Source organism: Bombus vancouverensis, chromosome 1 (assembly GCF_051014615.1).
Source record: "Bombus vancouverensis nearcticus chromosome 1, iyBomVanc1_principal, whole genome shotgun sequence".
NCBI classification, from domain to species: domain Eukaryota; kingdom Metazoa; phylum Arthropoda; class Insecta; order Hymenoptera; family Apidae; genus Bombus; species Bombus vancouverensis.
In genome coordinates, this window is record NC_134911.1 from 16,281,785 (window position 1) to 16,297,230 (window position 15,446).

Consider the following 15,446-nt stretch of genomic DNA (forward strand, 5'->3'; position numbering starts at 1 on the left):
ACAGCGAGAAGATCGAAATACATCTATATTATTCGCTAATCCACAGCTTCATGTCAGTATCGGTTCTTCGACCACCTGTTCCGAGTTGGCTTTCGTAACAATACTTATCGAGATTCGTTCTCGTTACGAGACCGACCGCAACGTTCGTAGGCGGATGAGTTCTCTTCCTGGTACAAGATCGCAGCGTTGAATCACTTGCTACACTTGAAGTCACTTTTCAGATTCTGATCTTGTACAGTGATAAAAATACACGAGTCTGTCTATTCTAACTTATTACCAAAATGCTAATCCGTTATTTACTAATAAGAAATTCTATATAGAATAAAGATACGTTGACAAACAATCGCAAAAGTTCTTGCATCTTTCGAATTCCTTTCCGCTTGAACTTTCAATGAATAGCTCCGCATATTTCAAAGCGGTCACGTCTGGCTCGTTCAAAGGTTCGAGTAAATCGGCTCCGAACACAATTCATATTTCTCTCAAACGGCCATCACGATGAGAACTCCATAAATCATGCATTGAGCTGCGATTTCAACGATCCATAAATCATTGGAAACGCCTCGAAGAAGGTGGTGCTTCTGCCCAGCCAAGGATCGTTCAGCGAGCCACTGTTCATCGTCGTGGATCCACCTTCCTCGGTTATTGTCTTCCAACGAATGGAAAAAAAGATCTTCGAACGGATAAATAAAAAAGATAGAGTCGACGAGTCGCGAGGAGTTCGACTAGTTATCGCATTCCACCTCACGGAACCGTAGTTGGCTCGTCTACTATATCCCGAGAGGCTCGTTTCCTCTACGTTCCTTTCTTGCTCGACCAGAAGCTTCGAGCTTCTTACAAACGAAGCGTTTATAGAAGCGCTTAAGCGTACTTTAGCCTCTAGAACAAGAGAATCCGTTTGCAATGCTCGTTTTAGCAGACGTTAGCATAATTCAATGCAGACCTATCCTTCAATGTCGGGTAAACGGATCGGAGCAAGGAACTATCGTAAAATACATTTCGATCGGATCTAACAACGAGTGAACCTTGCACTCATCGATACACCGTCGTAAAGATTGCAGGAAATACATTTTTAATCTCGTGATTCAGCCGTCTGAAAGCTTAATTATGCAACACTGTTTCCAGCAGATTTTTCTGTGCACTCCGTACAGCGTTCTGCTAAGATATCCTTCTAATAAAATGAAGCTGGGTAATTTCTTTCTGAGAAGTATTTATGCAGTTTCAAACATAAAAAATGCGATTAAGATGTTTATCGAAGCATTTGGAGGGCGTAGAGAAGGTACGTGTAGGCTTCAATGACCGTGACCATGAAAAACACAGGAGGAAACGGATATCTCTTCATCGATGGCTTGATGTATTGCGGTGGGATCATGACGAATTCTAAATACGTAGTTGAAATCACCAACTTTAGAACAAAGAATCCATCGGTTCGAAAAACAAATAGCGTACCAGATTATAATGTCTTTATATGAGAATGCAATTTTGATGTTACGTCTCATTTCCCACTGCACTCTCCGTAGCGGGAAATTTTCAAAAGCGCATTTTACCACATCCCTTTGGTCTAACTATCCAATTGGTCTCAAATGTTAAAGAAATCTTTTTTCAACATCCAGCAAGAAGAATCTAAATGGATGGATTATGTCATTGAAAGAACCCTAGTACCCATCAGCTTCTTTGAATAAGAAAACAAACAATAAGACAAGTTCCCGCGGCCATTCATAAATAATTCACTAACGCTTGTAAAGCACGTACAACCTAGAAAAGATGGAACAGGCGATTCGACCATGTTTCAGCATCCATGTCGTGATTATTATTTCACTTCCGCTTTCGTATCGCACGAACGAGCCGTTTTGGTAAATCAGAGTGATGTAACTCTTGCTCGAGAGCGGTGCAAAAACGTACGCTCGTGTGAATTCAGCGAAGTGCACGAAGAATCCGGAAAGATGGAGAGAAACGAGAACCTAAGAAACAAAATCGTAGAGAGAAGTATAATGTAGTCTGGTCGACAAGAACGATAAAAGGCCTTGGCGAGCCTTGACCGGTGGACCGTTACTTTACGCCATCCAGGAGCGTGGATCAAGCTCCTTATTTCCCTCTTACCGGAGCAACTTCGTTGTATAGTGTTGTTGTTTTATCGTCTTGCCTTTCCTCGTTCATCTAAAGTGCCTTCCGTGCGCTAGGACACGCGACATCGCTCGTGTACGATGTCCAGCGTCTTCGCATCGGTAATAAATAGATTGCAGATTTTTACCCATTTATAGAAGATTTGACGGTATCTATATTCATAAAAATACGCATGTGCAAAAATATTCACAGCCTGGTAATAAAATTGGCATACCACGTTGATTCTCGATAAACGTTTCTCGTGTGGTAAAGCAATTGAGAAACGAATCGATCCACCGTTCTAAAATTGCCAGTAAAATTATTTGAGAGCGAACAAACGTTTTTCTGGTTACGTTTCCAAGATGATGTTCCACGTGTAATTATTTCGTAACCTGACGGAATTGCCGCGTTTACGCTATGCTACGAAAGCGCAGCTGTTTCGCCGTTAACGTGTCAAACGACGCACGAAGTCTCGCAACGAGATATACATTATAATACGGATCGCGTAAATTAACCAAAGTTTATTACCGTCCTGTTACACTGTGAAAAAGTGGCGACCGCCTGGCGGCATTACAGAGATCGCGATCTAGATCGTTTCGCGAACGCTGTCGCACAGTTCGTGCCCATGGTGGCGCAGCTACGATAGATAATCGACTTAGCGAAGGTAGAGAGTATTGTTGGCTATTTAGCGGAGCAAATGCAACGGTGACTCACGTTTCAGCAATATTTAGCATTCCGCGGTGCTACGAAAGCAGTTATAGCTCACCAGTCACTTCCTACGCGTCTTTGGCCGTCTCCGACCGGTATTTGTATTAACCTTCCTCGAAATTCATCGGCTAATTATAGAAAAAGTTCGCATGCGAAACTATCGATAAATTGCTTTCCGTTTCTTAACTGTTTTGCTTTTGAAGCGACAAAAACGATTACCGCAAACATAAAGTGTAATAACAACACTCGGCGTAGAAACATCGCTCCAAATTTCTCTCGCGGCGTTAAACAGTTGTTACGTAAACACTGGAAATGTGAAGAAACTTCGCGCATCGATGGAAACCGGAGTGAATGATTAAGATCATACCGCGAACGCGTCTTGTCCGTGGCATTTGCAGCACGGCAATCAGAGGTAAGCAACAGCGGTTTAAACTCTATTCGGAGTTACAGAAACACGCGAGGTTTAACCGCGCTACGGCTGATTTCGTGTTCTGAAACCGCGACAACCATGAGCCAGCGGAGAAAGGACGAAAAAGGAAATACTTTTGCGCCAGGCTAAATCACCGCTACGGCATTATGTTATAACGATCGTGCATAAATGCTCGACATCTGGTCTGCTATAAGACAGCCCTTGCCCATTCACTCGGGGATGAACATACGCGTTTTAACTCGACTACGCGCGTACATCGTTAACTTCTCGCTTCGAACGTCAATCTTTACGACCTGCATCAACGTCTTCTTCGCTTCTATTTCCATTCTAGTGGAATCTTTTCACGCCGATAAAAAATGTCTGTCGCCCGGCGGGGGATCTGAATTTATTACACAGGAAATTTACGAGGCTCATGCTACTCTCCACACCCGTATTGACGGATAGGTATAAACGGAATAATTTCAATTATTTTTATGTTTTAATGTAAAATTACAACTCGTGAGCGGTATAGAAGAAGAAAAGAGTGAACAGTTTTTTGGGCAGGTCGAGTTTGAAATTATTGGAAAAGCGTATTTTTCACACGATGAGTATTAAGGTTTGTTGTACTCTATATACGTGCGATTCAAAGACTATTCGTTTTGATGAAAATCATCAGTATTCGAAGTTCTATGTGAGATTTGTAGAGCGATAAAAATATTTGTAATGTTATTAGATAGTTAAACGTGACGTGAACCACGCTGTTTTTATAGTGATAAACGGCAGTTATCGATCACGTGGAACCACTATGTATCTAATTCGTAGAAAATTATGCGAGTCGCGCGAATGGGAAAACACCTTTAGCAGTGGTTCGCGATGTTTGTACCCTGCTCCGTAAAGTATCGCTGAACGAAGATGCGATCCAACGTACAAATTTATGTAAATCGTAGCCGGTCGATGACGCAATGTACATTATCTTTGACGACGCGGTTAGATATGCAGCGCCATCGGGTCGATCACTTAATTACATTCATCCTTGTACATCATTACGTATTATTTCATAAATTGTTCTGTGGAAGATCTTCCTAGATCGTGTGGATATTGATCTACACGATCCAACGGATATATCGGAAACGATCTACGTATCGATCTTACGATCGACGAATGATTTACAAAAAACTAATTTACCCAGCTATTTCATGAGTCTGCAGAATTTATCCGAGTGGGGCAAATCAGAGACAGGAGTCGAGTTCGTTAAATCACAGTAATGAAAAGGCTAGCGAAACGATTAATTGGAGAAAAAACAACTTAACTGCTGTATTGTTGTTTCCCTGTCAAATGAATCGATCATTGTGCTCGTTAATGAACGTGTTTACTGCCTTCGCAGGTCGTTAACGGTGCGTCTAAATATTCTCACATAAAACAGTGGTATTCCACATTCCTGATAAATCTCGTAAATATCGTAGAAGATCGATCCGTAGTCAATAGGCCGACGATGACGCGCAATCGTTTTGGCTCGCGTGTCGGCGTAATGGCTCGCGAACGTACGTAGAAACGTCGCGTAACGCGTGCAACGCCACGCACTTATACACGTGGGGGTTTCACGGGCGTGCGGTCGCGTATCGTATGAATGGTGTGGGACAATGCTTCTCTACCATGACCTACTGACATACAAATAAAGAAATAACTCGATATTCATAGACACCGCGATTTTTCTCATCTAGCAACGATGTTTCCGCGCGAGGAGTTATGCAACGATTTCGTCGTCTGCTGCAGCCACGTCGCGGTTTCGTCGCGATTCTCCACGAAAATTATTGAGAAACAGGGAAGAAGAGTCCTATGCGAGTACTCGGAATAGCGTGTTAATATTGTTTATGATGTTTCGAAACGTGTTTGAGAAACGTTGGAATTTGACGTATTCGTACGTGGTAAGATATGAAATGTACCGCTATACTTTCACTCGTTTCCAACGTATCATTTCTTTTTTTTTCCTGTGGGATTTCCGAAAATATAAATTTGATACTCTTCGCGAGAAGATCTCATCATTGAAAAAACATGTTCCAGGAACTTCATCCATAACGCTCACAGGTAAATTTCGTACGTTGTTTGTACAATCTCTTACAACGATCGATGACTCGACGTGGACAAGAAATAAAATGTTCCAGCAAGATCTCGATAGAAAAACAATTCCTGAGAATCTTCTTGTGTGCCAGTCGACGATTAGAAAACCACGATCGAACGCTACCGCTTGTTACGGTCTTGTGAATACACTAGGATAAAGTACTTTCAATGCACCGGATATCCGAGATGGTTTTACATAGCTTTCTTTCTCCATAGCCATTTCAATGCCAATAAACTGTGTTCCCCTTTGTGAATTGTATTTATGCATAAATACAATTCTTTTTCATATTAGAATTTCCTACCACAATTTTATGATACAAGAGGTTTTTAACGATCAATAAATAAACGTGGTCAACGTGTTTACTTACAGCCAACAGCCAAACAATGTATTATAGATACAACAACAGAAACGGCCGTCGATAATCCACAGCTTTTCACTTTGGCCTCGTTTGCACTACGTTTCATCGTGCTATCTACAGTTGCGGGATTTGAATTTAAAGTCATTGTCGCTTCGCGATTGGTATTGACGAAACCTTCGATATAACCGTCCTTCGATGATTTCAACGTGCCTGCCGCAATTATATCTCTCAACGACGTTCCCAACCAATAATGACGCCATAAAATACACGAATAACAATGAATCCAGAAGCGTGCACTTGCAATGTAAAGCATTGAGACCACATGCGTGAAGTGTTTCGACACGAAAATATTGCGAATTCAATGTACTCTCGAAGCTCGTAAAATCGGTCTAACCCTGACACACATTTCACTGGGATTTAACAGTTCCCGAATGGCGTGTGTCCAACGTCGATCGACTCCTATCGTTATCGTCGAAACGATCGCGCGACAACATTCCACTCTTTACAATCTAATTTCTGAACGAGCAAAATGGCAGCTATCGAAAGAGCCGTTCGCCTCATACCTATTTCATCATAATCGTTGAACATCGAAAAGGGAACTCATTTCGTTTTGTTTTTGTGCGCTACTGCTGCATTTCTATCAAAACCAGTCACATTCTACACGAGTTCCTTTTCTAAAGTGCCGCATCATCGAGATTATTAAATGAGATACGACCTATCGACACAAATCTTTGAACTTTGGGCACGAGCCAAGGAGCGTGAGTTTTTGCATTGCGTTTTGCAAAGTGAAATAAGTAAAATGAGAATAGTGCTCGTAAAAGAGAAACGTACTTATCTAAATCCATGTGCATAAATTTGTTGAGCGATGAGAATACGACGTCAATACTTAATACGATTATTACATGAAAGTGACGATTATGTAAGTACCTACATAATAAACTTCGTTTCATCAGAGCTCTTTTTCTTTTTCTTCTTCACAGATGGCGGGGGTCCGTTTACAAGCTAATCTGGCGAGAATTGTTGGCCTACCTGTTCGTCTACTACCTCATCAATTTTACATATCGATATGGGCTGAACGAGCAGCAGCGGGTGTGAGTACATGAATACGTTCATTTGAATATCTTCTCGCGGTGAAGTTTCCTCCACGAGCCGAAGGTTGACGCCTTAACCGGTCGAGAATAGCGCCTCGCGATAACGCAGCCTATCTCCTTGAAATTAAGACGCACCGATAAAAACAAAGAAACGAAATCTTTCTCTCTGTTCCTTTCGCAAAACCTTCCAGAAAGATTCACGAATGGCAATGACATGGATCCTTTGAATTGAAAAAAAAAGGATAATTCGAAGACAAAGACTCTTTCATCGCGGTTCTATCTGGAGAAAAACGGAGTGGATGAAACAGAGTGGTGTATCGGTTACCACCAAGTTTACGCCGTGAAACCCACGCGACATCGACCTTGGTCGAGCAACAAAGCCTTCCACGCGTCAATCGACATTATATTTCGCCGGTTGACATCGATAGTACCGTTTTATCGATATTAACACTGCTGGCTCCTTTGTTCAGAACGCGGTTACTTAACCCCTCTCATCTTTCGTTTTCTTTTTATCGTCGCGTTTCGCATTCGTCGGTTCTCTCTTGTAGGGCACTTTACGATGACCACGATAAACGCATGAAAATCGCTGGTAAAAAGAAACGACCGTCAATCGCGGCAATAAAAGCCAATATTTCAATTAATTTAAATAGAGATGGTGTTTCTCCAGAGTCACCATCGTGTAGAAATCACGATTCTCAGGAAAATCCACCGACCGTGGGTATAAACGTCATAATGTTACAACGATCGACGAGAACCGTGTCCAGAAGAGAGAACATTTTAACGTTTCTGTTCCAGACATACGTATATCGCGTGTAGTTAAATTGCATGTATCGTAAATAAAATTGTTCCTCCCTTACGAGGCTCGCGTTTTGTATAATACGCCATGGAATGTGTCGACTCGTCCGGGCTCCGTATTAAAAAACACATAAAAACGTAACCTGTTATTTACGTCGGGATAAAAAAAGAAGCGAAGAAGCACGATGCACGAGGCTGGCGGATGTTAAAAAGGACCCTTCTTTGAGCCGCTTCGATTCGCATGGTCTAAATTTAGAACTGTAGGGCCGGTTCGTGGATGGCTTAGGGTCCAGCAGACCCAACGATCATAGGAAGGATCGGCCAATTCGAAATAAAGGCTTGCCTCATCGTATATATCAAGGATCTTCAGCGATAAATTATAGCTTTTTAGTGGAATTTTTAGTGTTACTATTGAAATATAAAACTTTTTTCTCTTAACAGCGTGTTTTCGACAGTTTTTAATCTATTTGAGGCTAAAATTTATAAAACATCGTTGAAATCCTTTTATATGTCGTTTACTAACATTTCATGTGAGCTTCTGCAATTTTTACGGACTTTTTACAAAAAAATTGATAATTTCTTTTAGGATCTTTCTGACCTTCTTAATGAAATTTAATGAAAATTAGATCCTTCTAAATTGCCTGATAATTCGTTTAGAATTTATTGAATTTCTTCGCTTATCTATCTATCGGGGAGTAAATAGAATTTGGAATTAAATGATAACCAAAGCAATGAATGAAATCTAGAAGTGCATTAACCTTACAATGCTCTAATTGCAAGCTAAACTCTTTGACTTTCGTATATATAACTCTTGTGCAAAAGCAAAACATGATAAACTCGCGAACGTAAAATGTACATATATAACATCGAACGTTAAAAAGTTCCAATGAACATCGAATCTCATCATCGGTTACGTCGAGTGCTTAAGATAGATAGGACCAGCCGCTAACAGATTTTCGCGAGCAGCTGTGAAATCTCGATGGAAATTCCCATTTAACAGGAATTACCTGTACATAAGACCGGTAGTGGTATCTCGTTCGATGACGGTATCACCTCAACCTTGCTCCACTTGTAAGCGAGGCGATATAAGAATTCCACCACGCGTATTACTAAACAAATATTTAACCGTACACACACATAATTTGCGAACATTCGATTCGTCTCGCGAAACATGTTTCGTTAATTGCTCGAATGGGTAGTACAGTTCTTTCGAAACTATTCGTTCAGGAGGAAAGAACACACGTGGAAGATAACAGATGATAATTTACATTCAATAAGGATTCGTGACGATTATCTGTTACAGAATCTTCGAAAAGATCAGGTACTACTTTGGAAACTCCAGCGAATCGATACCGATGTCATTCGTGCTGGGATTTTACGTGAGTCTGGTCGTGAAGCGATGGTGGGAGCAATATAAACTATTACCCTGGCCAGACAACTTAGCACTCTTTATCAGCGCAGCTATTCCTGGTAACGTAAGTATAAGGATGAAAGAAACATTTCGACGAATTCGCATTCGTGCTGAATCGTGGAACAGCGGGTATACTGGAAGATGAAGTTCCCAGTAAACGAAGCGGCTCAAAAGAACGATAAACGCGCAGCCTTGCACGGATAGTAGTTGTCGCTGCGTTTGTCTCATTACGCTAATGAATTGCCGTGACACGTTTCGGTGTCGTTAACCTAAGTAGGTGCCAGCTCTCGGAGTCACGCCACGCCCAGAAGTGAAAAAAATGCGAAGAGCGATCATCCCATAATTGGCAAGCGAGCAAATCTTCTTGTAACTCTTGTACATCCGCTTAACAGATAGCCAGGAACGATAGACGCGGTTCCTCGAGAAGCGATTCGCGTGACCCTTGGCATGTGACTCTAACTTCTGGCACACGTGTTCGCGCGCGACACGCTGCACACCTTACAAGAAATTCCCGCTTGTTATCGGTACTTTCTCTGATCGTCTCGCCTAAACCGAAAACGAAAGTTCGTTTCTATGAACGAGCGGTTCCTGAGTATCTTCGATCATTTCAAAATGCTTAGTTTCTGAACTTTAAGTCAACGACTCAACTCAAAGAGAATCTCAAATATTTTTAAACGAACATGGTAGCGACCAGTTCGACGAAGTCGAAGACGAGCTTCGTGGCTCGAGTTTCGTGGCTCGTACTTCGAATTCGTCGAGGAAGGGTCTTCCAGCTGTGTGGTCAATGACACAATGTCGAAGTGAAAGTGCAACGTATACATCGTAGCAAGAAAGAAGGACGAACCTACGCGTTGTGCTACCTCGCGCACAAGAGAGTTACTCGAGAGAGTCCGTCCTCGCTGCTCTCTGCTAACTGCACCGCCATCAACGCTCTACAAAGATCGTGCTCGCACTATGTACCACCCGGTTAGAAACTGGTGAACGCGTACCACACTGCGAAACTGGCTATAAGTTTCCGTGGCTAACGATATCGTATTAATAGAACGGGCCGATCAAGTACCAAAGGGTTTAATCGCTTCCTCGTGCAACGAAGTTCTCTTCGCGCAGTGTTCTCCTATCGTGTCCGTATCGAGGTCCACACCTCGTACAGTATATACGGTATGTACGATGACGGCGAAACAATTACACGTGCCGATTTGATCGATGTAACGCGTATCGTAGATTCCGATTATCACGTCACACACACGAGAAAGTTACACGCGGAGAGTTCGAGACCGAACAATGGCAGCTGCCTAGAACTGCAGCTGAATTTCTACACGTTGTCAACGGACAAGGTCTCGAGGCGCGGAACGGGACTGTAGTTTTCTACGTATGTAGAAGAGAGCCGCGGTCATGTAGTCACGTAACGCAAAGTATCGGATTTGTGAATGAGCAGCGCCGAGTGGGCAGCACGAGCTTCTGGGCTGTGCCTTTCATTGAAATCTAATTGGAATTCAGGCCCCGAGGCGAGAAGGATGCCTCGACTCCCACCTTCTCCCCCGTAAGGAGGATCCTTTTCAAGCTGCCAAGCCGTGCATTTTTGCACGCGCGACGTTAAGTCGCTGTATTCCGAGGAAGAAGGGACGTTTGTCTTTTGAAAGTACAAAACCGAGGGGGGAAAAAAAGGGACACGAGTGTTCGTTACAGAAACACGAACCGCCTCGAAGCATCTCGAATCCCTTGACAAAATCTACAAGCTTCTACATCTTCGAGCGACGCGTCTTTATTCTCCGTTATTCGTGTGGATTTACAAAGAAGATTGCGATTAATTAGCCAAATTAAAAAAAAGAAGAGCTCGTTTAAAGCCCAGCAAGCGAATTAACCTTTGTAGTGAATCGTTGCGCGAGTTTCAAATGCCTAGAGAGATTGATAGCGTAGCATTGCTTCTGACGAAGAATGCGAAGAACCTGTACGAAGGTGAAACTAATTAATCTATAACTATGACTCGTTCAAAAAAAAAGAAAAAATGGAGTCTCTTTATAGAGCGCAGCGAAACCCCATTTTCTCACATTTCTGAATATTCCTCGAGAATAGAAGTCTTTGAAAACGCGGATAATGTAAAAAGTAAATTCTTTAATTACAAGACTATGTATGCAGCTGTATACATTTACTTGTAACCGGTATGCCTCTAACTAACGTGCCAGTCATTCATATTTCGTAATTAACGTAAAGCTCAAGAAAGCGTAATTCGATCGTCGAGGAGTGCAAATGAACGGACGATGTTGAAACATTTGCGGAACACGCCACGTACGAGTTTAATTAATCAGGAATAAATTGCGTTTCCTCGGACTTTCAGTGGATCGCACGGCTCAGTTCGCAGCGAGCAACTTTCTTCGTTCAGATCGCGATACGCGATCGTTCTAAATCAGCACGTGGCCTCCGCTGTAGCGTTCACCGTCCACGTGTTATTAGCTAAACGAAAATTTTAGTTTCGACAAACTTTCTTCAGTCGTTGCATGCATTATATCGAGCGAACGAGACGTGCCTCGATCCACAAAATGCTTCATCTGAATCTCGTCGTGTTCTACATACGTAACGATTCGACCGATCGACCAGTTGTCCAATTAACGATTACCAACACGATTACCTGCTACACGATTGCCAATGGTGATTGCGGTTAGCGGCGGGTACGACAATCGTTTCACAGAGGCGTTCCATTTCATGTAAACGCATTTACAAAAAGACAGTTTTTATCGCGCGTGGAAAATTTCGATCCAGGAACCGTTGGCTGCGATTTCCGATTAAATTGACATTCCAGCAAGCGTGCGCGATCGTTTACCGCGATGGTCGTTGATTACAAAACGCGCGGCCGATTACAAAATGCGCACGCGTCGTTGGCCAGAAACGAAAGGAAAAATACGCGGTAGGCGCCACCGTGGATTTTTCTCCGATTATTATTGGAATCGGCTCGAAACCGGTGACGATTCGCGATCACGGGCCAAAAGAACAAGGGGAAAGTGTGTACAAGACATGGGAAACGTGTCCGGCATTCATGCAGCCTCGGAAACGAATTTTGAAGCAGACACGTCCCGATGATACCGATTTCCTTCGATTCTCCTCTGCTCATTTATTTAATCTGTGCTTATAAATATTCCATTGTAATAGACGTGTGATAAAATACCGTTCGATGGCCTTGAGAGATATAGTCAGACAAGAAACGAAAGAAATGTTTGCTCTGCTACTTAGTCAAAGCTTTGGTGAAGTGGTACTTAATAGAAACGGTATCTCGCGTTTTTGAGTTCTTTTTCTACAGAAAGTACTTTGTTTGGTGCGTGAAATCATTTTAACTTCGTGTAATTAAAGGCATTAAAATTATTTGTCAGAATCACGTGTTACGTTATTTTTCTGTGACCATTAACAAAGAAATTATTGTTGACGCATGGTCACGAATAGACACAGTTTGATGTAAACTAAGCGTCGTAAAAGTAGACATCTAAAGAGAGTGCCCGAGGTAATAATTTTGAAACATTTTCACATTACAGGACGAGAGAGGCAGACTGATGAGGAGAAACATCGTAAGATACGCGGTGCTCGCGTACGTCATTACGCTTCAGAGGATTTCCTTGCGCGTGAAGAGACGGTTCCCGACGCTTCAGCACATCGTAGACGTTGGTCAGTGAGTTACTCGTTCATATATATTACCTAAATCGTTTTACTTTCTTTTATTCGACGAGAGCAAGGAACGTGTGTCGCTTTTAGAGACTCTCATTTTGAGTACAAGCTATTTACGGAACTGAACATAAAATACGAATGTATGTATTAAAACGCAGCGAGGAAGAATAAATATTTTTGTTGTAACGCGATGAAAAAAGAAGAAAAGTAATAACTTAATGGAACAACCGATAATATAAACTTCTGTCCGGGGCAGACATTACAAAATATTTATTCCACTGTTATCTACATTCATAGACTGATATGTTACGTAAGAATGGTTTCTGACGAGGAGTATTAAATCGTTACTTCACTTTCTATGCGAATGATCTTATCTGTTATTCACCGCTAAGCGTTTTGTCTACATTTGCATCTGTACGTTGACTAGTAAACAGATTCGAACACGAAATTTTGACGAAGACTGAAGAATTATATTTTTTATTATCAAATGGATTAACTAATAATACCGTTAAAGGTTTAAGAGTTCAATGCAAAATATAACTTGGGAGCGGACTCGGTTGCTACTTCAAGGACGCGTAGTCAATTAACACACATGTCAATTCCTATACAATTAAGCGACTCTTATGGTAACAAGGACAGTTCAACGACAAACGTACGCGAATTCTTTCCGAAATAAAAGAGTCGTCAAGATTTTTGGCATTCGCAGAAGAATTACAATCAGTCCTTAATAAGTAATTCGTATGGATCAATTGTATGATAAGCAACGTTGTATTTGCGTGATGGAACCGTTATTTAATCGAAATTGAACCATGTGTCATGCATAACCTTCGAACGATTGCCCAGCGATCTGTAACTGTATGTCTCTGATGGAAACGTTATTTATACACATGTTTCAAATCATTAACGCTCTTGTTACTTCGTGTTTCGACACTTTCTCTTCATATTTGAAAACCTTGGAGCAATTTATGAGTTTACGATCTGTCCTTACTACCGATAAAGAGAGAGGAAGATACGGCAACTTCGAACACTGGTAAACAGTCCTCAAAATTCCGATAATCATGCAATCTATTCACAAATTACACGACTCGCCATTATCGTTGCTTGTGGCCGCCATTTTCTTCAAAATTTCCTTTCTTCTACATTAGGATTAGAATTGTCAATCACTTTTGCAGATACGTAGTTATGTTGAGCCAATTTTTTCTGTATTATACGTATTTGTTTGTTTTATTGTGAACAAGCAGACGTTCGTGATTTAAAATACTGTATATGTCAAACTTACTAAAACACAACTCCCTCCCATCAAAGAATCCTTTAGAATATTTGCTAAAATAATACTTGACACAATTTGCAAGTATTATAAATTATCATTAAAGTAACTACTGCTCACAATATTATCGTTTTGAGAGAGAACTATGAGTATTATTTTAAGAAAATTTCACAAATATATTAAGAGGCATGTCACGAGTTAGAAGACATCACACTGTCCCTTTACTTGTCCACGTGCATTCTGATTCCAGTTACATAGACTAATAAACCAAGATTTATCACACATTCTTTGAATACGTACGTGGAAAGAACAAGTCAGAGCAGATATGCATTCCTTTCGTTCTATGAACACAAAACAGTCGTGACAAATTTCACATTCAGAACAATTCACACACGACGCTGGTACCACTCAATTCGCCATACTTGTTTAACATCGGCATAGAAGCGCGCGCAGCTAAAACATAAAATACTATGGCGCTATTTTCGAAGTCACACTCCATACTCTCAAACGTGATTTTCATATAAAATTCGAATAAAATGCTTGAAAAGGAGTTTAAAATCTGAATGTAATATGTAAAACTAGATTATAACATATCAATTTAAATCTTAATTAAGAAGTGTAAAGTAAGAGATTTGAATTTGCAAATTTAGATTTACTGATTTGGATTTGAAGATTTAAAGTTAAAGATATCGGTCCGCAAATTTAAATTTCTAATTTGAATTTCTAATTTGATAACTGTTCTTATCTAAAACGTTGTTAGAGGATCTAGTGCGATTGACAGAAATTGCGCCTAACGATTTTCACAATTACGCTTACGGTATCTTTAAACAGGGAGAAAGAAGTGATTTCTTGGGATGCAAAAGAACGACTCGAATCACCGTGGTTTTTGTCAATTGGCGGCGGCGGCGGCGAGGATGTGCATGTCGACTAGAAATAGCACGCATTTTTCAGGCGCCGGTTCCGCGAATCTTCCATGAACATGAGCATGCTCCCCGTGGCCGGAGAAATAAGTGACGAGAGCGATAACAAGAAACGATCCTTCCGTGGAATTATCTCCGCGGACACGTGAACACGTTAGCATCACGCACACTAGTCGCAAAAGAAACGTGCCGTCGGTTCGCCGGTGCCACGGTAAAAGAACTCCTCAAAGACGATCCAAATCCGTTCTGCGGCGACTCTGGAAACGAGCTTGTCTCACCAACAAAACGTTGCGGATCGTCGCGTGAGATCTCCATCAATAATTCATGCAGCGAGAATGCAACGTATTCCCCAAGCTTCAGGAAAAAAGACGATACAGTATTTCAAGCGACTGCAAACACTACTCTAAATGCGAGACGTTGAACGTCGACCAGTAACATCCAGACGTAATTGTGATTTTGCGGTGTTACGTCCTTCCGAAGGATTATGCCGATATTTATGGTCGCGTAAATAAAACATAGTACATACCTAGCCATGATCTTGAGACAGGAAGAAGTTAGAGGACAAACGAGACATTCGATCGTTCACTAGCTACGTCTCAGACTATACTGGTCCTGGT

General features: G+C 41.5%; 1 protein-coding gene across 2 annotated transcripts in view; it reads left to right on the forward strand.

The window, feature by feature from the left end:
- The window catches only part of Best2 (bestrophin family protein), a 41,287-nt gene that overhangs the window by 8,950 nt on the left and 16,891 nt on the right, over positions 1–15,446 (forward strand). The window contains exons 1-4 of one of the 2 annotated variants that reach the window (XM_033327391.2): positions 3,197–3,220; positions 6,675–6,785; positions 8,884–9,055; positions 12,513–12,642. In XM_033327391.2, the coding sequence (XP_033183282.1) occupies positions 8,936–9,055; positions 12,513–12,642 (250 nt within the window). In that variant the 5' untranslated portion in view covers positions 3,197–3,220; positions 6,675–6,785; positions 8,884–8,935. Of the gene's footprint in view, positions 1–3,196; positions 3,221–6,674; positions 6,786–8,883; positions 9,056–12,512; positions 12,643–15,446 lie in introns of those variants that run through there. The other variant, XM_033327390.2, reaches the window with a different exon arrangement.